The sequence below is a fragment of the Plectropomus leopardus genome, chromosome 10, assembly GCF_008729295.1.
Source record: "Plectropomus leopardus isolate mb chromosome 10, YSFRI_Pleo_2.0, whole genome shotgun sequence".
In the NCBI taxonomy this organism is placed as follows: Eukaryota; Metazoa; Chordata; class Actinopteri; order Perciformes; family Serranidae; genus Plectropomus; species Plectropomus leopardus.
The window spans coordinates 15,305,341-15,333,161 of record NC_056472.1 but is presented as its reverse complement, the minus strand read 5'-3'; the positions used below and the strand labels follow the sequence as shown (position 1 = coordinate 15,333,161).

General features: G+C 38.5%; 3 protein-coding genes across 5 annotated transcripts; 1 reads left to right on the top strand and 2 right to left on the bottom strand.

Moving 5' to 3' along the window:
- Positions 1-471: 471 nt before the first annotated feature.
- xrcc5 (X-ray repair complementing defective repair in Chinese hamster cells 5) lies at positions 472-14,437 on the bottom strand. Of its 2 annotated transcripts, XR_006106242.1 has the most exons (19): positions 14,205-14,437; positions 12,077-12,190; positions 11,787-11,970; positions 11,275-11,323; positions 11,008-11,130; positions 9,878-10,057; positions 9,608-9,722; positions 8,969-9,107; positions 8,773-8,885; positions 8,579-8,641; positions 8,363-8,500; positions 6,916-7,006; positions 5,857-5,987; positions 3,999-4,195; positions 3,210-3,300; positions 2,977-3,046; positions 2,694-2,803; positions 661-2,412; positions 477-551 (listed from the first exon to the last, which is right to left on the bottom strand). XR_006106242.1 is itself a non-coding variant. In XM_042495219.1 (18 exons), exons 1-18 carry the CDS (start codon positions 14,217-14,219, stop codon positions 2,257-2,259), a joined length of 2,079 nt encoding a protein of 692 aa, XP_042351153.1. In that variant the 5' UTR covers positions 14,220-14,437; the 3' UTR covers positions 472-2,256. The 2 variants fall into 2 exon arrangements, 1 of the variants encoding a protein (XP_042351153.1); XM_042495219.1 differs by having other exon boundaries at positions 472-2,412.
- A 2,727-nt stretch (positions 14,438-17,164) lies between these two features.
- On the bottom strand, positions 17,165-27,422 carry tmem169b (transmembrane protein 169b). Of its 2 annotated transcripts, XM_042494205.1 has the most exons (4): positions 27,354-27,422; positions 22,978-23,084; positions 20,346-20,758; positions 17,165-18,777 (listed from the first exon to the last, which is right to left on the bottom strand). In XM_042494205.1, the coding sequence occupies exons 3-4, from the start codon at positions 20,617-20,619 to the stop codon at positions 18,143-18,145; spliced, it is 909 nt and encodes a 302-aa protein (XP_042350139.1). In that variant the 5' UTR covers positions 20,620-20,758; positions 22,978-23,084; positions 27,354-27,422; the 3' UTR covers positions 17,165-18,142. The 2 variants fall into 2 exon arrangements, with proteins under 2 accessions (XP_042350139.1, XP_042350140.1); XM_042494206.1 differs by lacking the exons at positions 22,978-23,084; positions 27,354-27,422 and adding an exon at positions 22,161-22,249.
- Positions 23,535-27,511, top strand: LOC121948757 (protein SIX6OS1). Its single transcript, XM_042494207.1, has 14 exons — positions 23,535-23,617; positions 23,894-23,950; positions 24,435-24,561; positions 24,696-24,785; positions 24,882-25,069; positions 25,163-25,205; positions 25,294-25,405; positions 25,492-25,627; positions 25,724-25,788; positions 26,666-26,865; positions 26,941-27,076; positions 27,160-27,201; positions 27,282-27,309; positions 27,381-27,511. Exons 1-14 carry the CDS (start codon positions 23,566-23,568, stop codon positions 27,509-27,511), a joined length of 1,407 nt encoding a protein of 468 aa, XP_042350141.1. The 5' UTR covers positions 23,535-23,565.
- The last annotated feature ends 310 nt before the right edge of the window (positions 27,512-27,821 follow it).

Here is a 27,821-nt window from a genome sequence, read left to right as displayed (position 1 = left end):
CACACTGGTCCTTAAAGACAAACATTTAAAAAGTTCTTGACATAAAGTATTTCCCCAAGTGTGTGAGAATTCAAATGAAATGTCTTTTCTACTTGTGTAAACATTACCCAAGCCAAACACCATTTTGTGCAGTGTGTATGCAGTTACTTAGTATTGGGGGTCCCTGAGTGGGTGGCAGAACAATGGACAGCTGAATTGGTTTAGTCTGGCTGAGCTGAATGATTGCATTCTTCTCGTTTCTCTGCATGTCCACTGCAGACGCTCCCATCGCCTCCCTTCTTACATCATGTCCAGCTGCAGAAGAAGAAGAAAAAAAAAAAAAGATGTGAGACTGAGTTTATATGGAAGGTCTCGATAGGCCATCCAGCAAAAATACAGGAAATGGTCTTAAGATGGGTTTGGACCACTTTAGCCAAATATTTAAAACCTAAAAGGGTCACAAAATTTAAAAAAAAAAAAAAAAAAGAAACACTTGCCAAGTCATCAACATCTCCAGTATCTTCAGCTGGCGGTGCAGCTGCCTCCTCCTTCTTCTCCTCAGTGACCAGAAACTGAGGACAAAATAGGCTTCAGTTATTAGAGAACAGCCTCCATTTCACATATGTAAAACAGCTGCCGTTTCCTCAACAGCTCACACTGGTTTAAAATAAGGGGAATCACCTGATTGGCTTCGTTTTTGGACACAGTACTTCCTTCAGCCTCTTCCTTGCTGATCAGAGTTATGACATCTGTAAACAGCAAGGTTTAAAGACATTTTTTACCGCAGGAGAGATGGCATTTTAATAAAACTAGGACATCTGTTCAGTAGAAAGACGTAAATACTTGAAAATATTGGTGCTACACAACTACAGAAAACAGATCGTTGAAAAAACTGAAAAAAAAAAAAGCTTTTGCTGATGAAGTAAAAAACCTACAACCACCAGAATGCACTTCCCCAATCCAGACCAATAAATACTCGCTGGTGGGTAACATACTGCAAACAATGGTGGCCGGTGATCTCGTGTTACAGATGAACAAAAAGCTAAGACATGTTTCTAAAAAAAACATTTGAGGCAAGACATACGCAACTCAATAACAGAATTTTGCTTCATATTTGATCAGCGCTGCTTATTTTTACCGTGCGATTAATTGTTTTTTTCAGCCTGCATTTTCACTGTGCGGGAAGCAGTATAGTGCCCAATTCCTGTTCACAAACTCTCACTATTACAGCTCAACAGGGCAATGAAACATTTCTAAAATCTTTTTAGGCACGAAAATGGCACGTAATACTGATTTAAATTTGACCAGCGCTGCCTAGTTTTACCGTTTGGTATGAGTTTGGGAGAAAGAGGCGTGCGGGTCTCTTGATGCACTTCTAAACTGTTTGAGTTTGTTTCGACATGGCAATAACATGCAGTTCAGTGATGTGAACACAAGTGGACAGCAGAGACACATCGTTTTTTACACCTATGCCTAACACACATCTCCAGCACAGCACTTTTGTTTGGATTTGCTAGCTGCTCTGTAGCATGCTTGCTACTCACGTTAGTGGTTGGGTCAATAAAGCTGGCAATATTGCCGTCAGTTGAATTCAACATTTCTCCTTTCATAGGGGTAAAGGACCGGATAATCACACAACACTGAATAATCTCAACATGAAATGGGTGAGGGCATTAGTGCGCTGTCATCAAAACAACCATCACGTCCTGCACTGATGACGTAGTGCTTGCCGGAGTCAAACCTGGATGACAGCAGCTTTATACTACAAAACATTTGTGGTCAGATGTGTCCCAGACCACCTCGACAAGTAGTTTGAGCAACCTGATAGTAAATGTGTCTGGGTGGCCATTTAAATCTGTATTTAGCGAACCACTTGTGATGAGATCACCCAAGACATATGTTGGTGCCAGGCCTAAACAGGGTGTTAGTGTCTGAGGTGGCAGCATGGGTAGCCGGCAGTGAGGAAATACAACCTGTAGTTCAAACAACAGGGAGCCAGCAAAATTCTGCTGAATGGCATGTTTTGCAGATATCTACTTCACCAAACAGTTTTGCAGTTGGGGGAGGAGTGATATTTTGGCACTGAAATACAGGGAAGTTTACTACAGCTCATCTTCATGTACTACCCACATTGAAAATTGGCAAAGGATCCCTTCAAGTCTAAAAACAAGTCTTAGCAGTCTGACTGATGCAAATTTATAAGCATCAGTCAGCTCCCACTTTTGTATTATTTACTTATTTTGCACTTGAGAAATGATGTGGAAATGTCTTGTAATCTCAAGGGAGGAATGATTTGAGAGAAGTCCTGCAGCCTAGTGTAAAGAGGCTTATCATACCTTGAACAAGCAGGTCCCAGAAGACTTCCAGCCCTCTGCTTGAGATGCTTCTTTTCAGGGACTGGAGGTAACTATTGTACAGACTTGCATCCCCCAGCTGAATAACGAAAGATATTAGACATTCAAAATCCATTTCTGAGTCTCCTACAAGCTCACATCTACATGCGACACGTGGGCACACACTCACACAAGAGCTGGCCTCGGTTCAAGTTGCAAGGACTGAAAAAGACTCATTGTAATCTCCTCAAGTTGACTCATAATCTCCGTAGCAAAACCAAAGCTTTTTTGCTCTAATATGTCAAGATTATTTCTTCACACAGAAAGCCTGCACATCATCATGAATTTCCCCCAAATGGAAGATAGTGAATGTTTATTTACCTTGACGGACTGCTCTCTAAAAGCCTGGATACAGGTGATGCTTTTCATGTAGTAGTGTGTGTTCTTGTTGCTAAGCAACTGCTCTATCCTGTGAGTCAGTTGCTGACAGACTGGGAAGGACACGGGGGTCACCACAACCAAACAAAGAGATAAACCCAATTACAAGGGCTGAACATGAGTCATAATGGTTCAGAAAGAAACAGAAAAAATGTTTATCAAACAAAAAAAAAACTGGAAAAAAAACAAAACAAAACAAGACAAAAAAAAAAACACTGGACCTCACCCTCTCCGAAGGGAAGACTTTTTTTCTTGATCAGAGTGCGGAAGTCTCTGGCTGGATCCACGCTTCCCACCTGGTAAAGAGTTTAAAACAAAAGAGGACTGAAGTGAAATGGAAATTTTAAAGTATGCCTGTTGAAACAAGTGGTGAAGTACTTTATTTGGAATGACTGATTTTTTATAGAAAGTGGTTATCTCGCAAGGATTATTATGCAATCCAGCTCCCCTGATTCTCACCGATGTAACAGAGCCTTCGGCAATGTCAGCCAGGTTATACTCCTCCTCCTCTTCGTCTCCTTTTGCCTTCTTGGCATCTGGCTCCTCTGAGCTGTAAATGGCAAAAAAAGGTCAGAGTTAGAATACAGAAAATAGTTTTATAATCAGGAGAAGCTCCACACAGACAGTGACAAAACACTGCTGTAAGATGATAAAATGCTCTTACCAGAGTTCGGATCGACAGGGTCAAATTCAAGGACTTTCAAGTACTTTTTTCAAACACTTATTTTTAAGGATGAAATTCTATTCTACACAGACATCAGTTGCAAGAGAATTGTGCAAATTTCCTCCATCATCCACAGACAGACACACACAGCTGCCTATTTACTGCTGAATTACAGCTCAAAACGTATGCTAGCAGCTGCCCTGGTATGAGTGTTTTGCAGGCTGGTGAAATATCCTGGCGCTGAGTATTAACTGGTGTTTACAAACCCATTGCCAATCTGAGCTCATACCGCTCATATGGCATTAGAAAATCATTTTGAGCACGGCCGTTCTTGGCTTCCTAGTTTAAAACATTCATCTAATATGTATCTTTTTGTTGTCTTTCATTTCTCATCAAATATATACTTTATGTATGTATACATATGTGTGTGTATGTATATATACATATATAAAGAATACTAAGTTAAAAAATGTCTGGCTTTCATGATTTCTGAATTTCAAGAACTTTTAAGAAACACTTCTCACTACATGACTAACAGCACTGTGTGTGACCTTCAATGCCCCCCCACACTGAATCAAACTCACTCTTTGCCAAAAATCTGAGCACTAGTCTTCAGCTTCTTTTTCTTCTCCACCTCTGTCAGAGGAAACTTCTTCTTTATTTCCTCAAGTGGAGCCTGGCAACGTTCAGTGATGACCTCAGGGCGCTCAAGAGCAGCCTTCAGCCACGGCTCTATGGGGGGAAGAGGGCTGGCAGGGCTCACTGCCCGGTGGTGCAGACACTGAAAGAGAGGTGACACAGACGGTGACTGGGGAAGAAACAATCCTGGTTGATTATCAGCAGCCTCTAGCTGATGAAAATGTATTTTGGCGACATGAAAAAAAGGACACCTGAGTCCAAAACTTTACCATCTGCCTCAGGGTCAGATAAGAAATACAGTGTTTCCTCTAAAACTTTTTTCAGGCCCAGTGGTACACACCAAAAAAAAACTTTTTTAAAAAAGTAAACACAACAAGGATAGGATGTCTGAACAAGCTGTATATCTACAAAGTAGCAGTACATCATTCACTGCTGCATTTGATCTGTCTTGGCTTTAAGAAAAGTTTTACCACAAGATAATTCTCCTTTCCTATTTGCTCCCTGGCTCAGGTGAGAAAACAGTGAATATATTGGGTTATGTGTTAAACTGTTGTTTCTTTTTGGATGGTGGCACTATGGTCATTTACCTCACCGTTGACTTTCGTTGGCTTTTCCCTGCAGCAGTAATTTAAATCTGCAATCATGGATTCTGGCATTGAGAGTAAAAACAATAACACTGTCGACACATGCATATGTCCATACGTCATATCTCGCTGTAGTTGATTTAGTAAAGCAAAACAAACTGCAAGGTATGTTATATTTTGAAAATGTACAGGTTTAGCTGCCACTGTGTCTTTGACTTCCTGTGTGACTTCAGCTGTGCCACTTCCTCATTGTGGCCTCAGTCTATGAATGCCACGCTAAAAAGGTGGATTAATTGTTTTGAGCATCACACAGTTGTCGCAAAATGACTCAATTACTTATCAGAGTTTAATCCATGCACTTTGGAAAGTCTCGAGAAGCCTCACAATTGAAATTTTTCCCGTACCATTATATTATATGATGGTAGGTATATATGGTATATTATTTTCTATATAGCACCAGATCACAACAGAAGTCTTTTAAGGATACCATTCCTATAGAACAGGTCTATGACGCATCCTTTTATTAAACAAACTAAATAGCCTTATGTTATTTATCTTATTTACACGACTGCATGTCACTTCTGTCTCTACATGGTCGTGCGTTTACAATTCTCCTCTGCTCTCCGAATCGTGCACGACGGAGTTCCGCCCTGATGTTCGCATGCACACACACAGACATGTGTGCGCACACACAGTGAGCACACACACAGTGAGCACACACACAGTGAGCACACTCCCACCAGCGGACAGAGAGCATGCACTGGAAAATATGTCGCATCATCCACCTGAAAAGCAGACAATAATATCTGCGTTTTTTAAAGGCTCCCAGGGTGGTGAAGATGGCAAAACTCACTCTCCTGCAAGTAGCAGCCGGAGTAGCTCATGATTCCTTTAAGTGTTTGTGTCACCCATCACTATCAGAGTTTAATCCTTGCACTTTAGAAAGTCTAGAGAAGCCTCATGATTAGAATATTTTATCCACAGTTAAGTTAGCAGAGCAAAACCGGGAGTCAATCTCAGGATGTCAAAGGCATGACATGCCATGCCCTGTGTCTGATTGGTTTGCAGAATATTCTTACTAAAAATAAAAATTTCAGTGTACTTTGCCATCCTACATAAACCTCACAAGCGTTCAGGCCTGGCACAGAGTCTCGTTGTAAAATTGTAGGGGAAACACTGAAATAGCACTTCTGTATCAGTCAAATACGAGCTTCAGTACCTGGAAGAGTCTCTGGAAGGCTGGGTTGGGAATGTGGTGCACCTTGAACATGTCCTTTTGTTCTTCATTATCGTCCTTCTCGACCAACATCATGGAGTCAATAAGAGAGTCCACAGCAGAGAGCTGGGTGTCTACAAGAATCACATCGCACACAACTCCATTCAAGTCAACGCCTCCATCTCTTAGTGAATTCCTCTAACTGACTTTGCTCTTTAAAAACACACATTCACATGTACTCAGGCAGAAGGCAGAGAGCTCCTGGACGGCACCAGAAGACAATCTGATGAGATGGCATGATGGTAAAAAGAAACAGGCATGACGTTATGTGATATATTGATGTTATACTGTTTACACAGATGTACGATTATGTACTTTAAATGTATCTGTATTGATGTTTATAAACAGGGTTCCAACAAATTATGGTTAATGTTAAATTCCTTCCACTTCCTTTAGCTTATTCATTCACTTCCAACATGAACAGTGAAAAGAGATCTGCACTTGTTTATGTTTGTATGTGGGAAAAAAAAAAGGAGTTTTAGCTTGTCATTCCTAACTGAGCATGTTTTCTCCTTGAGTGGGGGAACTATGTCACATATGGTCGTATATTATGCTGAGGAGGACAGCAAAAAATTTAAAATACCTAAACTCAGTACCGGTGATTTCTGCTGGCCTCACATAATTTTACCATCCCGTTTTCATCAACTAAAATAACGTCCAATTTGCGTCTGCCTGAATCCATGTGAATGTAGCATTATTGACATGAGCAGCCAGCATCAAACCTGCAGCTCTGAACCAGGGCCACATATGTAAACTAGTTCAATAAGAGCAGCGACAGTTAACAACTGCAGATAACCCAATGTGTGTGCAAGGAACTTGTGAAACATTGTTAAAATTGCAACAGCTTTTTGCACTTGAAGGGAACAACAATGTCATGTTCACACCTGCAGGTCTAAATACTGAAGCTGTGATTAATGACTCTAACGCCTCCTCTAGTGGAGAATCAGTTACACGTGAATGCGTGAGTGTAGTTAAAAGTTAGTGCTTTGAGGTGTTTTGTACCTGTCGGAGTGAACTTTTTGTTGTTTTCAAGAGAAGGAAATGTAAACTGTCTGAGGTCTTCCATGAAGGGCAGCTGGATATACATCAGACACTGTTTGAAAGGGAGAGATAGATCATTAGCTCTGTGCTATTTGACACATTCAGGTAACATGCTTAAAGAGATAGTTTGGACATTGTTTTTTGAAGTGGGGTTGTATGACTTATTAACCTCTTATTATTACTTATTAATAGCCAGTGTTTCAACAGAAGCTGTCAGCTGTCACACTCCCAGTTCAGAGAAGCAGACTGGAGTGCCGCCACAGAAGCTGAGCCGTGGACAGGAGGAGCAGCAAAAAATATTTCAGATACCAAAAAATGAAGTGCGTTGAGTGCACACTATATGTAGAATATTTTCACAGCTTTTCATTGTCATCAGACAGCCCTTTTAGCCCAGAAACGGAAGCTGTTATATTGCTATCTGCAAAACCACCAAACTCCTTTAACCAAGGCATTCATTTAACTTTGCAGAACACAGGAGCTGTTGGTTTGTTTGTGTTATTGGATGACTTTTTGCCTTTATTGGGGAAAGGAAAGCTATAGTATGAAAGGGGGAGAGAGAAGGGATGTCGCAAAGCAAAGAGCCATCGCCAGAATCAAACCCGTGACTGCTGCGGTGAGGACATAGCCTCTGTACATGGGGCACTCTTGTGTTTTAACAGTAAGTTTGGATTCATGCATGTCACAATAACACAAACACCCTTTTCCTATCAAAACTAGCGCATGCACGCAGGTTTTTAAAAGGTCAATCTGCTAAAAATAGGCTGTAGACGGTATACCTTTCTGTTTGTCTGGACTGTTTTGGTGTATCCCAATCACGGACAAGTCAAAGGTAAAAAGAAGAAAGCAGCATGGACAGTGGTCTGTGAAAAGTTCACAGCAGCTGGCTCTCTATATATCCCTTACTTCTTCAGTCTCTCTTTCAAACTCAGTGCAGACTAATTTGAATCAATGTTTTAACCACCAGTTAAGGAGCTAAATTAGCGCATTCACTTGGGTGATTTGTTTCCATCAATGCTGATAGGAGCCACAGGCACTAAATACCCATGACTACTGCAGTCATTTGACTCGGGTTTGAACGGGGGAGCAGCAGCTCCCATAGTCAGAAAGGTAAAATGGTTGTTTTTGTTAAAGGAATCTAGTGGTTTTGAAAAGAGCATAAATAACAGCTTCAGTTTAAAGGTGAAGCTGTGAAAATATTCTTAATATTGATATAGATTCCATTTTAGGTGGCTAAACTGCCTTTTGCCGCTGCCTCCGTCCAAAGCAGAACGTTGCTTAACTTCCCTGTCTGCCTCTCCAAACTGGATGTGTGCCGACCGCCATCTACTGAAGGTACTTCATACAAGCCAAAATTCCCCAAATCCGAACATTCCCTCTAAACAGCATATTTGGGAGTCTGTGATCTCACCTCATAACCCGGCTTGATGCACGGGAAGGCTGCTCCCACTTGAGGGTTGCTGCGCCGGTCATAGGCGTAACGTACAATGGCCACCATGTTGAGTTCATCTAGCGCTCTGATTAGAGCGGACAGGGCCACTGCTGCATGCTGCTCACACAGAACAGGAGAAACAGGTCAGTGTCAACACGTGGTCACCAGCAACGTGGTGGTTGTCTCCATTCTCACCTCATCATCCTTGGCAGCAAAAATCTTGATGACTTGAGTCCCCATGAACTGATGGCGGCGTATCTGCAGGAAAAAAAAACAACAGCAAAACATTGGGTGACTAAAACAACTAGCTAAAGAACATAGGTTTACTTGATCTGAGACTTGTTTTTGACGCCATGTACACCATCGCACTGGCATTAAAAGTATAATACCATGTTCTCTTTGGTGAAGCCGAGCACAGCAAAGCACTTGCCGTCGTGCTTGTATTTCATCTGGTCTTGATCCACTTTGGAGAAAGGAACAATATCACTTCCATAACGAAAACCTGTAGTAAAAAAAAAACATTTTTTTTTTAGTTATGAAGTGATAAGTACAACATCAAGAAATCTAATCGAACCACTTTCTCACCTTGGATGGTATCATCCCTCTGCACCTCTGTCTCATTGTCATCATCCAGACAGTAGACAGTCTCTCTCTTCACATCATCTCTCTGGTTGGTTTGAGCGTCAACTGTGATCCACGATTTCTTCAGTTTCTCTTCTGTCACCTGAAATGCACAGCGAGTAGTATTAATGGATGAGAAAATCATTATGTGACAGATACTGATGAGCTGATATCTGTGTTTTTACATGGATTCCTTTCACATACAGTTAAGTGAAAGAGCAAAACATGCTTAACTGCTAGAAATTCACAGGGTTCCCACACATTTTCAGTGATAATATTTCAAAAGTTTTCCATGACTTTTCCCAATAATAACGTTCTTTTTTTCATTACTTTGGCCATCTTAGCTGCCGTTTTTCAAAGATATTAGATTCAAACTATTCAAACATAATTTTAACGAGCAGAGAGACGTAATGAAAATGAAAAAACATACAAGATGACAAACAAAACATCACATATTAGAGCTACTGTACGTCGACAGCTACAGAGAACAAATTTGCTGTTGTGTTACATTCATGGAAGGTTATCCACAGTAGATTTCTGTGACAATTTTATTACACACAAAAATCCATGTCTTTACAATATTAAGGCAAGAAGCAAACTTACTGCTTTGTATCCAACAATACGGATGGGCAGACAGCTGCCGATGGTCAGCTGACAGGGCCAGGCCATGGGTCTCCTCTCGATTCGCTTAAACATGCACAGCTGCTCAACTGCATTCCTGCAGCAGGAGTGCAGCACATGGAAAGCCAAGTCATATGACAACATCCAATAAGAGCATAGACTTATTCTAAATGTAGAAGGAACCACGATATTCAGAGAGAAAAACATATGAAAAAGACAAAATTATCCTGTGTTTTGTGAGAGCCCTCCAACCTGAAGGTATATATTTCATCCAGGCCGTCCTCCTCATCCAGGCTCAGCATGATGTGTTTCACCATGTCCAGGCCGCTCTTCTGCTCCCTAGACAGACCTTTGCCCATACCTGGGTGACCGGGACCCCTTCCATTCGCATCTCCTCCACCCTCTTCATCTTCCTCGGCAGGGAAAGGCAAACTGAGAATGGATTTGCGGAAAGAAGGATACATAGGTACGAGTAACTGTCGTTAAACTACATTCAATGAACTTTACAAGAGATTCATTTAACACTAAAACATAGGCTTGATCAGAGTGCCTGTTTCATCCAGAGTGTATAGATTGCCAGGTTTCATTGAAAATACCGATTATTAGCTAAATAAAATATCCCCCACATTCAACTTAAAAAACTGCACAGCGGTGTTCCTGGACGGTTTAGCGCTCATTCACAGCTCTTTTATAATGTACATACTACTGATAATTAAATGGCTGCCTTTAATTTCAAGAAATACTCGTGCAAATGCATTACTGTTCTCAATTTTGTATAACTTCACGGGGTATATTTGTACTGTATATTTGTTTGTTTCTAATTATATTTGCTTTAAAACAACACTTGGTATACAACTCTAACAAATTTAAGACTTTTTTATGCCATTTGGAATTAAATTTAAAACCAATTTTACCAAAGCCAATATGAAAGTGGAAAAAGAACATGAACCTTAATCAATTACTTAGATTTAGGACGAAATTTATTTTATTTTTCGTAACATTAAATAGGACATTTTGGTGATGATAATGTAAGAGGCATCTGAAAAAAATATTATTAATATTATTATTAGTAGTAGTATTTATTTATTTATTTGTTTGTTTATATATTAGCATTTTTAAGACTTTTAATATATTGATTTAAGAAATGTTTATTGTCTGTTGCACTTTAATTAATTTTAAATTGACCGATTATATTTTGTGTCTCGCCTACAATTTTGGTCACACTGAATTTGTAGGGATGGGGCTCTGATGGAGCAGAAACATGGGGGGGGGGGGTGTATTTTCCAACTGTATCTGTTATTTATTGCATGCTGTATGATTTTAAATATCAATAAAAATACCTTAAGAAAAAGACACAATGGGAGAACAGGTTTGAACCTTACAAAAATTGCAGGGTGATGCCAGCTTGTTTCAGGTTTTCAATAATAACGTCAATCTGCTCTGAGCTGGCCTGAGTGTTGAGGTCAGTCAGGAGGGCAATGTTGAGACGATCGCACTTCTTCCCCCTGAAAAGAGACCCCAAACGCAAGGTCACATCATTGAAAAACCAATAGTCACTCTGGCAAAAATAACACTTTCATACATGGACATCAGTTTGTTTTTTCCTTTAAATTGCAAGAATTGTGTCTGAGATAGAGGCGGTTTCTTACTTTGTTCCCGTCTGAAGGAGATCCATGCACACGACAAGAGCATCCAGCCCTGTTAAACAGGAGTCAAGGAGGTAACAGACTCTCACACATTATCAAGGAGTGTGAGTCTGTACATGATCAGGATCTGACAAATACTAAAATACAAAACAACAGACATCATTTAAGTGGGTCTTATCTAATGAGTCACAAAATTTTAGCTATTAGTTCTGAAATAATTATTCAAAATCAAACAGCATCCTTTTTTAATCTTTAGTAGTTGGTTGTTCTTGAGACCGTTTGTGAAATGTTATCCACAGAATGTTAATGTAACAACTGATTTCATTACCAAAACCATATTCCATGACTTTTCCAAGCCTGGAAAAAGAGATTGTGAAATTCCATGACTTTTCCAGGTTTTCATGACTGCAGAAACCCTGATATTATAGGTTTTTTTGCCCAAATTATGCTGAAATTGCACTGCCTATCCTAGATTTAAATAAGAAACTGATCAAAAGTATTGAACAAAAGGATACAATCAGCCTGCTGACTCTCCGGATGGATCTGATTCTCTATTTCCTCCAGAAGTTCAAAATCAGGGATCATGAGGTTACGATGTACGGTGATGTTCTGGTACTGGCCATCCTGGTCCAGAGGGTTCTTGGTGGAGTCTGTGCCAAACAGAACTAAAGCCAGCTCATCCTTGGACTCTGAAAAAACCTGTCAAAAAGGCAATTTCACTGTGTGCCATAAAGATGACAGACACTGTTAAAGTAGATTTTGTTTGCTTCTTGTTTTACTTTATAAATGTACAGCAGAGGTTTACCTGGCGCTGGACAAACTTCTGGATAACCTTTTTGGCCAGTTCAAAGGGAGGTTCTTCACCCGGGGCAGAGTTGGACATGGAGAACCCAACGTCCATGCACAACACAAGTGCTGACTTCAGACAACAAACAAAACAAGACCACTTTTTTAATTTTTAAAAATGCACTATTTTAGGCAGCCTGCTGTTCTCACGCTGTCATAACCAGCACTTAATGAGATTTTGTGTTGTTGTTGACAAAATAAATATGTACAAAGCATCAGTTAAAATATAATAGCACATATAAAAAAATAAATAAAATAAAAAAGGATTATATAAATATATATGAGGAGTATAAATGACAAAAACTAAACAAACAAGTAAACAGACTAAAAAATAAATAAAAAAGAAATTAAACATAGGAAAGATAAAAACAGAGTATTAGGGGTTTCAGGCATACAGATAAAAAAGCGTATATAGTCAGAGGATTTGAGGGGATTAAATTGCATAATTTTCCAAAAAAGCTTGACTAGGGATGCAAAATAACATCTGCACATCGTCAGTATCACCAGATGCTGGCTGTAAAATTAAATATCGGAATTGGCCAACATGCTGCTTTCTGCCTGTATCACAAACTAATATACTACAGACTGCTGTAGACTACAGATGGAAATTAGTGAATCTCTAAATCTGGTGCAACCATCTTCTCATTTGTCTATGTATAAATGATTAATATCATTGCACACTGTCCCTTGATAAATAGATAAAATAAAATAAATGTATATCAGAAATATATTTGTTTATGTTTTTATTGACAAAGTGAACATGTAAAAACATTAACCCCAAGTTGAGGTATTTTTTATTGAGTTATTATGTTTTTATTTATAAATGAATAAATACATACATTGAAAAGCATTTTATTTCATGTCTCCATCTGCCTTAAGCATTACACTTTTTCTGTTTTTTTAGTAAACTGGGTGATTTGAGAAGAGCCTAAGACGTAACTTAGAACATTTCGGTTTGTAAATAAAAGATTTAAACATTTAGGATATCAAAATTAATTAAATATTCAAGAGCGCTATTGTCTGGATTATCACAGTAACAAATAATATCCCTGAGGTTAAAGAAGAAAACTGAATTAGAGGTTTTAAAGAAGTAAGAGTCCAGATCTGTCTAAAATCTTGGACATTGCACATTCAAAAAAAGATCAGAAATAGTTTCCAGTAGTTTTTGTATCTACAGGTATCAGACACTTACAAATAATATTTTTTAAGACCTTTTCAAGATCATTTTAAACAAAATTTAAGTCTGAGTGTATAGTGTATATGTGGTCCCGTGCAGAGGTAGATTTTATGCAGAACTATGGCTGTTAGAGTGAGCTCGGTTATTCTGCAGGTAATGCAGTTATTTAGTAAAAGACTGTTAAAAATAGTAGAAAGTTTAAAGATATGTACCATCATAAATGTGGTCAGAGAAGAGGCAGAAGAGCTTGACTCATTTTGACAAAAAGAAACTCAAAGGTGACTAAATAAAATAAGATTAAATGTTTGCGGAAATTAAGACATCCCAAATTAAAATTCAAGTCTATTTAATAACTTTGAAGGCATAATGTTTATTAAATTGGAGTGCTGCAGGACCTGCAGACACCCTGGTTTCTACCGTATGTTTATGTTTACAAAAGGAGCAGAAAATATGTCTGTGAGATTAGGAATAAGACAGTTAGCAGGGTATATCTCGTGTAAAAGTTTGAGATATACTTCTTTAGCCTTATTTGAGATACAGTAATCACACGGTTAAAGACGAGCCCTTTCGAGTGTATAGCCTCAATTTTTGCCCTCAAGAAAAACTTGCCTCTCGGTAACGTTACAGTCTTACAGTTCCCTTTCCTTTGAAAAGATAGGAAAATATATTTATTGTTACACTTTATGGTAGGCTACATATTGAGTTTGGTTTACAGTCGATGGGGGCGTGACGGCGTTAGCTTCAACATGTCTCAACATGTCGCCAACGGTTAACGTCTGAAGCTCAGAGACGGAGAAACATTTGTTTCGAAAGTCTGAAAACCTCTTATTATACACAGCTGACATTAGCTAACAAAGCTAGACAAAGAATTCATTATATTATTGAAGAAATGTAGGAGAAAGTAACTCACTTTGCCACCTGCCATTTTCTTTTTTTCCCTCCTCCAAACACTGCGTGTCACTCTGTTATGGCTCCGGGGAGAAACGCCAGGAACAAGGACGTTAGTTCCTGTTTACAGTGATAATTGTTCCGCAGTTCTTTCAAAGAACTTCACGTTATCTGTCACTGTTGGCAGCTCACCGGAATTAGTGCGAATTTACTTAACGAAACATACCGGACATGTATCGGGCTGTGGTAGTGTTATTCGCGGTGTTCTTGAGCTTTTGACGAGTCAGTGGGTGTGATGAAACGTAATAAACAGATGCAAGTCAAACGCCCTCCAGCGTTTCATGTGGCGCTGTGCACATTATGGGTGTGTATGCTCTTATGCAAATCGACTGGTAGATCGTTTCATGGCTGTGGCCAGGAATTCAGATAAACTGAGGTCAAATTAAAATAATTACAATGATAAATAAATACATTATGAATAAATACAAGTAGTAAAAATGAACTGATAAGCTACATAAACAAACATATATGAATAAAAATACAAAATACTAAAGGTCACCCAAAGCACCCAATCCAAATGTCAAATGTTGAATAAATTGGAATTTTCATATTCTATTTATTCATTTTAATTGCATTATATATTTTATTTCACCACATAAGGGTCACCATTGTGTTTTAAAACCTTCTCCACACTTAATACCAGCCTCAAATTTCCAGAAAAAAAATATTTATTTTACTGTCCTTAATCATACAGTGGCCCTCCCACATCCACAACTTTGCATACATATGCCCATACACACGTACACTAATGCATGCTCAAAATTATATGATTATCCTATAATTTAGCATTATAACCCATCTATCCACACTGTGCATATATAGTCCTTATATGTGTTTTCATGCCATTCTGCATCCACAGGTCTGCTTATGTGTTTTAACTTTAAACTTTATAACTATATTATGCTCATATTCAGGTTAAAACCTGTGTTTGGGGTTTCTGTCAGAACATGCTTGTATGCTTTAATGTAAAAAAAAAATGTCTGAAACATCCATTTCAGCGTCTGTTTCTGTCCCTGTCCCTAAAAAGCCCCGTCTGCTCTGATTGGCTTGTGTTTCCAGGTCTTCAAAATTTAAAATTTTTACAAAGAAATTTTTTTTTTTCAAAGTACAAGAGAATTGCCTAAAAATTATCTTTAAAAAACAACCTGAAAAAGTGCTTAAAATAATTAATCTAACAAAAAAGCAAATATATAGTTATTATAATTGTAAATCTAGTTCTCTACATTTTTACCAGGCTTCATAAAGAAAAAAAAAATCAAGATCTCAAAGCACCCAAACTGCACAGAGCCATCTGCATCTATGTGACCATAAAAAGATTTATGCCGACATCTTTCTCTAGGACATTGTATGCCACACAGAAAACAGTGACCTGCGACTTTTCTTTTCCAAAATGTAGATTTAAAAATGTTCACATAGGTGTGATGTGATCACGCAACACTTTATTTCATTTGTGTAATTCTTTAATTTGCATCGTGTGGTTTCACAACATGTAACGTGGAATAAAGACTCAATCCAAAACCACTGATCCATGTCTTTACCTGCATGAAAGTTGAATTACTTCACCCAGCCAGGTCTAATCATAAACATTTGAATCCCCAAATATTTAAACCCTCCAAACCGACCCCATCAGCTATGCATTTCAGTTCATGATCGCTGTTTGCAATACATGTACTTCAAAGTGCCAGAGTATAAAACACCTAACTACAACAATTTCAGTAAGTGTACAAGATTTAAATAATTAAAAATAAATTAAATCAACATTAAAAATATCTGTGGAAATGTAACAGGAGTTCTCAAGCAGGAAATTACAAAGAGTACAGCGAGTACTTGTGTGTGGAGCAAAATTGTGAAGACAAAACAATCTGTGTTGATGGTGCCTTAAATATATGAAAAAAAACAATGACAATCAAAAAAAACTTCACCAAAGAAATGTCCGCTTTGTCAGATTGTCCTGACTATGGCTTCAAATCATTACTGGATTTAACTGCTAGGGGGCCAAAAAATGAGCGTTGGGCCCACACAGTAAGCACAGAGCAACACAGTGCAGCTTAATCATATCAGCCTGGACACCAACAAGTATTCATATGTAGGGGAACTTCTTGATGAATTCTTTTTGTAGGAATATACACCATGAAAGCACAATATCACCAGGAGCAATACTGGTATTAAAGGATAAGGCTGGTTATAGTCTATGTTTTTCTTATTGTCCACAAAACCCATGAAAAGGACAGAATCAACAATGAATTAATCCTCCTAACAAGTAATTCCAAAGTATCCAAAACTCTTTCCTCTGAGCCACAAAATGTCATTGTTCTGCAGAAACTATTAAAAACACATCAATAAGTTGCACTGTTGATTTGTTGACAGGAGGGAAAATATAATGTAACACAATCCTTATCCTTTAAAGGGCAGGTCTATTATGATTTTTAAAGCCTTTTATATCATTCTGTGGCTCGCCATTAGTGTTCCTTAATTATTTAGATTTGATAAACAAGATCTGCTGCTAAATTTCAGAGGCGAGAGCTGTGTTTATGTCACCACAACCACATGGCCCATACAAATACAAACAAGTGAAGTGAGATTGATAGAGCATTCCTGTCTTCGCAGGAAATTATTTGACAAATAGGAAATTTACCATTGCGTTTGACCTGTTAACTGACATTGACTGTTTTGTCAGTTGGCAATTACATGGTTGCTGCCGCTGGCTGACAGATTACACTGCATATGAACAGCTTTCCCAAGTGTTAAAATGTAATTAAAACACCACTTTTGGCTTGAGTGCCTCCTCCCTGCATTATGAAAAAGTCTCAAAAATGGACAGAGATGGGAGGGGGGCAAAGACATGCCCAGTCACCCAATCGTTCCGCCTCTTGATCCACAGCACCTCCCTGTCTAACCGATTAACTAAAGTAATCGGTTAGTTAGAGGGCGGTGATGGAACAGTGGGTTCGGCTGGGATGAAAGCAGGCTCCTGCTACCAGGATTAGCCATTAGCAAAATTCAATTGCAACAGCAGGTTTCAACCTTTAGAGGGCAATCACTATGCATATATGTAGAATTTTAAGACTTCGCACTCGAAAGTCAAAAGTTGGACCTGAATCAATCCACAATACGACTAAATACCCATATATATTGCTTTACAACTTAAAAAAAATTCTCTAAGTGGTGCACCTGCTTACTGAAATGGAGTGAACCCACTGACACAGAACGCCTTCACAAGACACTGACCAGTGCTTATTGTTTAAGGAAACATTGTACTCAATAGTGCATACTTCTAATCAAATCAGTAATGTATCAAATTGACACAAAGCAATTGCACATCTTAAGCCCTTGGGGCAGTTGTTCCAGTTGGTCATCCAGCCTTACTTCAAATACAGCTTCACAGAGTGATTATAAGGACTTAACATACAAGACAGCGTTGCCTTTGAAATGCATTCTGTTCTGATGTCTGTGCACTGCTCAGTGATCACACAGATTTAATTACACATATTTACAGATGAAGTGAAACTCCATTTAACTTTCAGGCCTCCAGCAACATGTGTGTATCAGCGTCCACAGTCAGTTCATCTAACTTCACTACAAGAGGCACCAAGGCCTGCATATATCAAAAAACCTTTGAGTGGGATAACTCTAAAAACAATAACAACTTAGAAAAAAATCACCCAACATTACCACTCAGAGGAATAATTTATGGTGATCTGGATCCATTAATGCTTCACAAAGTTTGTAGCAATAGTTCAGCATTTCAGGACAGCTTAGGCAGTGTTTGATACGTTCACAGTAAAGTATAGTTGAAACAGCTGTCTAATACTTTCTTGTGACGGGTTTGAATGTTCTGGCATGTTGTATATCACTTAGGCTTACACCCATATGTGCCTTGGACTTCAGCGTCCCCGCGCTTCATACTGATGACGTCTGAGCAAGTTCACTGGGTGCCTTGCTCTGCAGAGTGCCAGAAACAGTGTCAGAGTCAAGAAGCTCCACTATGCTATAGGGGGAACAGTCCTCCAGCCCCAGCTTCCCGCAGGCCCAGCCACAGAAACCTTTCTCCAGGTCCCTCACAGCCTGCCACCACTCGCTGAAGGCCCAGGACACCTGCACCACGGCTGAGTACAGAGCCAGAGACAGCGCCATGGGCATGATGAGCATGGGGTAGAAGATGATGAGGAAGGGGCATATTGTAATCTTGTGCCAGAACGTCCGCTCCTCATTGTACACCAGGAAGACGTTGTACCAGGTGAGAGTGCCGTAGTAGAAGGAAGTGATGAAGGACAGGAGGAAAATCACGGGGGCGCATGAGAGGCTCCACAAGACAACATGGGGTCCCTGGCACACACCAAAGCCGCAGGTGCGTTTGGAGCCTTCCCCCGCCTCACACTCTGCATCGAGACGTTCCTTTGACTTCGCCAGATCCCTGATTTCCTTCTCTGTCAATGTGAGGTGAATGTCCACCACCTGCCCCTTCTTTTTCCCTCGGGTGATGGTGCCGGTCAGAGTCACGTAGCGGCTGTCTGGAGGAAGGCTCCATCCACCTCCTGGGAAGAGATAACACAAAATAAGACAAATACCTACATGGTTAAAAAAAGCAAGGTAGGTTAGCAATACAAGTGGTAAAACAATGTTCATGTGTTTAGACTACATTGCCCCATACTCATAGATTTCATATGGGTATGCAGGAAACACATCTCACCATTTTTTTAAGGTCCAGTCTGTAGGATTTAGAGGGATATATTGGCAGAAACTGAATACAATATATAATGTTTTTTTAGTGTAAAATCACCTCAAAATAGGAACTGTTGTGTTTTTGTTACTGAAGAATGAGCCATTTATAACAACATAGGAAATGGGTCCTCGTTTATGAAGATTGCCATGTTGCACTGCCATGTTTCTACAGTAGCCCTGAATGGACAAACCTAACACTGGTTCTAGAAAGGGCCGTTCATGTTACACGTTTTCCTGTTTTTACGTTGTTGCTTCGACCACCGGACTTAGAAGCTCATCTGCAATAAGCAGTGCTGGAGATACACTTTATGTGTAATGTAACGCTATATATTACTGGGTCCGTTTGTTTTAGAGAGGAAGAGGACTGCAGATATTTTGGCTTTTGGTGAAAACCTCCTGAACATCTGGATGTGGTGATCACATATTACCAAGTGTTGGATGAGGGGTCCACAGCAAAATGCCAAACAATGTCAAAAATACATGGTACATGAAACTGTTTGTTTCTGCTTTTGTACCAGTTTAAAACCCCTTGTCCATTTGTTTTAGAGAGCCGGAGACCTCCGGGGATAATTCAACTCACGATAAAAACCTCCTGAGTGTCTGGATCAGAAAAAGGTGAGCACACAGTAGCATGTGGTGGGAGAGCTGCCCATCTCTGAAATGCCAAACAGGGTCCAAGATGTACTGATTTGTGACATGACACTGCCTTATTCAGTGTTTACAGCCGTTCTCATCACATTGTCTGTTTGTTTTAAAGAGGAACAGACCTCTGAGGATAATTTGGCTCCCATTAAAAACCTCCTGAACAATAAACACAGAGGGACTTTCAGCAGGGAGAAGTTTCAGCAGGTAGCATTCTACAATTTATCACTAGACATCCCCCCTATAAAAATATGACAGTAGCAGAGAACTTTTAGTTTGACAAAATAAATGACACGTAAACTATACATTGATGCAGAAATGACACAAATTGGTACATTAAGAATTAACCAGAATGAAGGAAATGAGGGGTTTGATGTTCAAAATTTCCTTGTGAATCTTCCATCCCCACCCCGCCCCTTCCAGGTTATCTACAAGTATCAGAAACTTAAATTTAATAAAAAACAATCTTTTTTTGTCAAGCATTGCGAGTTAAGTATAAAGACAAGCTGTTTATATATGTGGTCCTGTTCAGAATTAGGTTTTATGAAGGAACATGGTTAGTAAAGTGAGTTAGGTTAAGCTAAATTTTGCCAACAGGTATAAAGGACTAAGTAAAAAGACAGTATTATAAGTTAGTATTACAGTATATATAGTATTATATCTAACACGTGACTGTACCTTCCTTCAGTAACAACAGGTGGCATGTAGGTTCTTGACATTAACTGCATGTGACACTCACCTTCACCTGTAGGTGTGCAGAGGAATTTGGCTCCCTCCTCTATGCTCCTCTCTGCTCCCTCCTCACTGCCTTGGTCCTCTCCAGGCGCCCTCTCCATGTCAGAGCGATAAACAATAATGGACTCTGGACGTGGGTCTTTCTTCTTCCTCCTCTTCCTCCTTATGGAGGGCCCTGCTTCTCCATCATCGATATGGTTCCCTGATATGTCTGATCTTAAGGAGATCATCTGGGGGCTGCCCTCCCCTTCAGTTTGAGACTCCTCTACATGTGCCATGATCGCAAAAAAACTCTCTCAGACTACTTTTTGATGAGTTATAAATGGAGACTAATGGAGAAGTCCTGAACAGCACAGACTGTGTTCTCCATTTATGTTTAAGTGCTTGATGTAAGGACGACTTCCAGTTGAATGCAAACTGATAAAACACATGGAGAGAGACAGAGAGAGAGAGATACATAAATATAAATAAATACATTGATTAGATTGCTACAGCTTACAAGACAGAGTATTTCAACTGGCCAAATACCTAACCCCAAATCCAACATCCCATTAAAAGACAAACCCTAACTATGTACAGATTCAGTGACCATAAACTGGCCACCAGGCGAGAGAATGGCTGGAAAGATCAAAAAGCACTGTACCCATTGTTAAATCTGAGAAGCTGAAACTGACATTCATTTTCTTACCAAATGTACAAAATACAAAGAAAGTAGAGATGACTTAAAAAAAAAAAGTCTCCAAAAAATCCCAGACTTTTTTAACCCAAAGACTCACTGGAATACTTTTAGAAGACAACTCTACCATACAGCTGGCAGGAGACGTTGTTGTTGTTGTTGTTGTTGTTGTTTCTACATGTGACAAATGTAGACACAGTTTAATGTAATATGCTTGTTTATTAATCACTATTTGTATTTTGTAGTTATCTTAATAATTACTATTGTTATCTACTATTTACTTTAATCTTATTGGTTAACATCAAATTAACTAACAGATTAAATGCTGTCCCTCCATAAGACTAATCTTAAAACATACATGAATTTGAATTTGTGAATTTGTACTTAGGTCAACTGCAGTTGTTTTTATATGTGCTATATAATTAAATATTATTTGATTATATTAATTGATTGATTAGTATATTCATCTTTTTAACTACTGTTTATGTTTTACTGATAGCCTATATTATTGTGTATATGTTTGTTATATATAATGATTTGGAAACACTTTTTTGGCAAATTTTCACTCCAATAAAACCATTTTGATATGAATTGAATTGAGGGGGAAAGAAAAAAAGAGGTTAAATTTGTAATTTCTCACACTGCTCCGCTCTGTGTACAGTGATCCTGGCCTACATTTTGCACAGTCGCCTTTTCTGTGAGGATGACTGATAAAAAACAGCAAAATGTCACATATCATTGATCTAAAGGCATTAAGCATCTGAAAACAAAGGGCACAAATCGCTTTGATGACAAAACGTGATAGATTTTTTAAAAAAAAAAAAAAGGTGGTGGGGGGGGTCTCTCTTTAGCATGACAGCGCAGCGACATCCTACTCTGTGCTGCGAGCTCAGTTTATCTAACACCCCCCTGTTCACTTTACAGACAAATGACAGAAAAACAACACAATTCATTTGCAGATTATCGTAATTTTGCAAACGAATCCATCTTTTAACAATCGACAATGCACCCATTCTTCACACAGCTGATCCCCTCCCATTTAAATCCCACCCATCCATGTCCGCTCTTTTGTCTTCAAACGCCAGCCGGCGAACAACATGTAGAAAAGAAAAGAAGAAACCTGCAATTTAAATGCAATCTTACCTTCAGTAGGTTGCACAAACACCGCCTGGACAAACTAGGCTACACCGTGTCCGGATAAATCACTGATACATAGCAGGAGCCCACACATCCCAGCGTTGTGTTTTTGCCGATACAGATGCGCTACGCAAAATGATTTCCAGAATAGCACTAAACCCGCCCCTCTAACCGCTGTCACACCAATCCTGATCCAGCCCCGATCCACCACAGTCATGTGGGCAAATGATGGGGGAAAAGCACTTTAAAAGCGTTATTTAAAGCACATCTGTCCTAGAAAATAAATAAATAAATAGATAAAATAAAAGAATATATATAAATAACATTTCGCCTCTTATATAGGCTACTGGCACTATAGTGTAATGTAAGAAATGAACTATTGTTTTTGTTTTAAATGGCCAACATAACTTGTTGGATACCGAGTTATTGGAGGCTGAATATATTTAGATATGTATAGCAGCAGGATTTGGGAAAAAATACATTTGAAATATAACAGGCTAGGTTACAGATCAGACAAGTTAATCTTGTTAAAAATGTAATTCTGTAGCTATTTTAACTTTATCAATGTACCTTAATACATTTGATCATTGGATTATATATATGCAAACATACATTTGCATATAATACACATATAAGTGTGTGTGTATGTTGATTACAAATACTGATTATGAATGCATTTACAAAACAAATGCATTTGTAATCAGTTACAGTTACTGAGAAAAAAAATTAAACTGTTTCACTACTAAAAATGTTGGTGATTAAAAAGAGGTTACATCTGAATATATTCTTTTTGTAAAATTGCCAAATCTGGGAAGACCATCACCTGGTAGAGTATCCGGCCCATGTAGGATGAGGTCCAATTCCAGCTTGCCGCCCTTTGCTGCATGTCATTTCCCCTCTCTGCACATTTCCTATCCATCCACAGCTGTCCTGTCAATAAAACATGAAAAATACCTCCCAAAATATCCAAAATTACATGTAAAATATGAGATTATTGTTGGATTTTCACATTTCCAACTGTCCCTGGACACATCATATACACAACAAATGCATTCATCAGAAAATCACTTTTTTCATGTGTCATTAAAAAATATGTCCAAAACCAAACCTGTTGCACTAGATCTAACCAGCATGCACAAGACTGAAAAGCCAAAGCTTTTTTCAACTTTAAAACATCAAAGGGTAACTTTTAAAATCTAATAACTAAATTGCTGTGGAGCTCAAGGAAAAATAATTGTAGCTTCTGGAAAGATCAAAATATGAATACATTTAAAAAAAAAAAAAAAAAAAACGCCAAAGGCCACCCCCCCCCCCCCCCCGTGATAAATGATGAACAGTCCCTAACGTCCGACCGTTGGCCGCTGCGTGACAGTTGACAGTATCAGCTAATACTGCAAATGTTAGGCTGAAAATGGACGACGAATATTCAGTTGTTAATATTGACAGCCTTCTCTTTCAGTTCGGTGAGTTCAGTTATTGAATTCATTGTTGGTTAATGAAAAGATGTAGTTTTGTTGTTGGTTCATGTTTACTCGGTAAATTCATCGTTTAACATTAGCTAACGTTAGCTACTTTGCTAACGGATGACAGTAGCAAGCTAGTTTTGGTAATAAGATATTGTTAGGCTACTTCGGTGACCCAACTAATTCATTTGAGATAATAAGGCATACATTTTACTACAAAAAAGGTTAATCATTATTCTCTAATAAAAAATACTATTATTATTTTTCATTGTATAGCCCTTCAAACTCGGGAGCTTCTCCAAAAGAAAAATGAAATCAACCAGCAAATTACAGGTAAGTTACCACTGTGTCTAACAGTTACTCTTCTTAACCTATTAATTGTAAAAAAAAGAACAAACACAAAACATTTATACTAAAAGTAGGCTAACAAGCAAATACTTAATCATAGGCATGCAGGATTATGGCCAAAATAATTATCACGAATATTGTGATCAGTATTAAGATTGCGATTATTTATCAGTATTTTTCAGCTAAATAAACAGAGCACTGTTTTCATTTATCTTGTGCTACATTCTTGCTATTTAACAAATCTTAGCTTCAAAAGAAGCCTTAAAAAACATTTGTTTTAATCTGAAAATAAATATGCCACCATAAAACTACAACAGTATTTAGTTAATAATATCAAAGTTGATCATGTTCATTGCATTGTGGGAAAACAAAATTGTGACAATTAGTATTATCATTGTGCAGCCCTAGTTCATCATAGATTTTATCATGTGAAATGATGTCCACCAAGCACTCGCATTTTTGTCAACAGTTTGCAGAGCTGACATTGCTGAGAGGAGATCTTACATTGAAACAATCCAGGAAAATATCAAGAAACTTGAGGAAGAAATCAAGGGGAAGCTGAACACAGTGAGACATAATAAAGAATATGCTAAAAGGTATAATGACCTTGTGATACATGGGCCAAACCATGATGAACCTAGTTGATACATAATCAAATTTTAAGTATAACTTAACATTCACAGTGCAGTATGGATATTCATGTTACTACTTGTTATCCATGTTATTGTAGCATGAAGGCAGGTAACAGTCTGCTACTTCAGTATGAGCAGACCCTGAAAGCAGAACTGGAGAGCAGAAAAAACAGCTACAAGAATGACATGTGGGTTCAGTTAGCTGTGGTGTTTAATTGGATTTAATCTATTTTTAGGGGAATGATAAACAAACCTGATAATTGTTCTTCATTTGTCCCATCAAGGGACGTCTATGGAGAGAGAATCGCTATCTACAGGAAGACATTCCAGTCACATAAGGAATATTATTGTCAAAATCCTCTTGCTCAAAAGCTCCTCACGCTGCAGGCTCAAAAGGAGGAGATTGAGAGCAGGATCAAGGCTTGTGATGATCAAATAACAATCAAACAGAAGGAGCTGGAATATCTCACTGGTAATAAAACTTTTGTTGTGATCATAACTTGCTCCAGAAAAGCCAAAATATTTACACCTTATGGTAAAGTTAATTGAATTTCTGCCTGACCAGGTCTAAAAATTGATTCGTCTTCCACTGAGAAACAACTAGACAGGTAACTTTCAGTGAATCTTATAGATAACAAAGAGTAATGACACAGCAAAGCTCAGTTTGTTTCTGATTAGGCTCACTTTTCTTTATAGTGTTCCTGTCCAGCAGCCCATAGCAGGACCAGAAAAACAACTAGACCCTCAGACAGAGGAGGAAACTAATTTTTCCATTGACATCTCTTCTCTTCATCTCAACCAGACAGAGGTACTCAGATACTTTCAAAATTCTGAAAATTCTTAAATATTAAAGTAAAAAGTTGGTCCTGTAGCCACTTTGAATGACCCCAACAGGTCTCACAGAATGATGATAACACTGTAGAGGCAAATGCTGAAGAAATTCATGAGGAAAACAAAGTGCAGTATGCTACCATCTGCAGCCCTTCAGAGGAAGAAAACAATGAGCAGTGGCCATGTGATCAATTGGATGGTAAGAGGAGGAAAGTCCACTAACACCTGACACACCAGATGCTATGTTTGGGTGTTTACGTTGCATCAGACCTCATAAGAATATTTATTTCTTCAGAGCAAACACGACCAGAAGAGATGCACACAGAGAAGCAGGAAACTGGACAAGAGGACCAAGTCTTGGTAATGTTTGACTACAATTCCTAGACCATCTTGACCCAAGTCAGATTATCTCGGCGTCTGCTGGATTGATTTTAACCATTTAAAAAACAAAAAGCTACAAGTGTAGAGAACTGAAATACTGAATAGGAATGTGACTTTACAAAATATACATTTCGAATCGCTGAGGATAATCCACAGATGTCACTGTTAACCAGCGTTCCTGCAGATCATTAAAATTTTTAGAAGGCATTGGATTTATTAATCTAAAAGTAAGTCCTCAATTGGTATTTAAATGTCTTATCTTTCATAAATCTTAAAAATACTAAGACATAGTAAGAAAAGATTTTCTGATTTTTTTTTCTGGCATTGTACTGTAAGATTTCAAAAATTGGTGACATCTATTTAAAAAAAAAAAAAAAAAACAGCCGCTGAACCGCACATACAAAGCGAAAAAATACAAAATCACCAATAAAACCTGACAACAAATGCCTGGCCTTTAACTGTTCTTTTCTGCCCTCGTCTGCCCCATGCAACATTTAGGCAAAACTGTTAGTCTCAAAACTTCTTTTTTTTTTCAGTTTTGGTAATTGTTAAGTTGAACTTATTTATCTTGTATTTAATTCTGATTGGCCTTAAAATAGTCTGAACAAGTCTTAAATTTCCATAAACTGTAGATCTATTTTCTATTCAAGTATGACTCAAATTTCCAGACTAATTACTTCCTTTGTGTTTACATTGTGTCTGTAAAGAGATGTTGCAGTTTAGCTAATTTAAACGAAACCTGTCCAGATTGTATCAAATAAAAGCAGCATGATCTATGCTGTTATTGCTTACTTAAACATTTAAATTTATAAATATAAATGCTTTTGTACTCAAGGTGTTTTCTACATCTGAACAGCAATCCACAGTCTCCGGTGAGGAGGAGGCAGCGGAGGACGAGGTGGAGGAAAGTGTCACTGTAGATGAAGGACAGGCACAGAGCGAAGGAGACAGCGAGGGACTTGTTGCTTTTCCTCAGTCATCATCTCAAGAACCAAATTCGGAGTCCTCCCTGGCAAAAATGACAGCTGTTCCTTCTACCCCGACATTCCCGTTTACGTAAGGCTTTGTCTGACTCATCTGACACTTTGAATCACTCATTACAGCCATTTATGTTTCATTTGTTCACTTCAGCTTTAGCCCTGCCAACTCCCCACATCAAGGCCCCTCTGATACCAAATCTCCAGCTTTTCTGTTCTCTCTGAACTCTGATCCCAGCACGCCGGGCTTCTCTGGGTTCGGATTTGACGTGGGCTCGTCACAGTATGAGGTGAGGAGTGAGCAAAAAGAATAAGTGATTTGACAGAAATCAGTGTTCCTTAGTTTTGAAATTACCACCCCGTTTCTCTACAGGAATCATCTTTCGCTTTCACCAGCTCTTTCTTCAACGAGAAGGTACAGCATTTTTACTGGAATTCCTTTTTATTTCATTCTGTATTACCTGAGCAAAAACAACTATTTCTGTCTCCTTTCAGAAAAACACAGAATCAAAGTCTTCAACCTGTAAGCATTAAATCAAATCTCTCAATTTCTGTGACATGTGTTACCTGCTTTGAGATATGTTTCTGATTTTGCAGGTCCTGAGTTCCTGTTTGGCCAACCAGAGCAAAGTGAAGACTTCCAGTTTGCCTTTTCCTCCGAGAGCCCTCAGACAACCAACAAAGACAACACGAGGGAGGATTTCCCATTTTCATTTAACTTTTAAGAGCTAGAAGTAAAAAATTTGACATGCTGCGTTGTTTGTAAGACCAGTTGTTAACCTGTTTTCTTCTGTAATGTTCTCATATAATGGGTTGATAACCAATACGTTAGGTAAGGGTTCATGATTTAACACCACCATCTTAAACGGTTAAAAATTTACATCAAGTTTGCCAATTTTGGTCTGTTAAACATGTTAACTTATCTATATCTTATTTCACTAGCTATTCACACTACAAAGAACATATATTTAATACCGCTGTTGAATGACATTTGATTGATGATTAGCATTTGTATCAAAATAAGACACATCATAT

Excerpts from the sequence above, each read along its gene's own strand:
- tmem169b (XM_042494205.1), bottom strand. The coding sequence starts at position 20,619 with ATGGCACATGTAGAGGAGTCTCAAACTGAAGGGGAGGGCAGCCCCCAG. Across the intron at positions 18,778-20,345 it reads CTGCACACCTACAGGTGAAG|GAGGTGGATGGAGCCTTCCT; the intron begins GTGAGTGTCACA and ends ATCTCTTCCCAG.
- xrcc5 (XM_042495219.1), bottom strand. Across the intron at positions 9,723-9,877 it reads GATGAAATATATACCTTCAG|GAATGCAGTTGAGCAGCTGT; the intron begins GTTGGAGGGCTC and ends CTCCTGCTGCAG. Across the intron at positions 3,047-3,209 it reads CCGAAGGCTCTGTTACATCG|GTGGGAAGCGTGGATCCAGC; the intron begins GTGAGAATCAGG and ends ACTCTTTACCAG.
- LOC121948757 (XM_042494207.1), top strand. The coding sequence starts at position 23,566 with ATGGACGACGAATATTCAGTTGTTAATATTGACAGCCTTCTCTTTCAG. Across the intron at positions 24,786-24,881 it reads AACAGCTACAAGAATGACAT|GGACGTCTATGGAGAGAGAA; the intron begins GTGGGTTCAGTT and ends TGTCCCATCAAG. Across the intron at positions 27,310-27,380 it reads AGAATCAAAGTCTTCAACCT|CAGGTCCTGAGTTCCTGTTT; the intron begins GTAAGCATTAAA and ends TTTCTGATTTTG.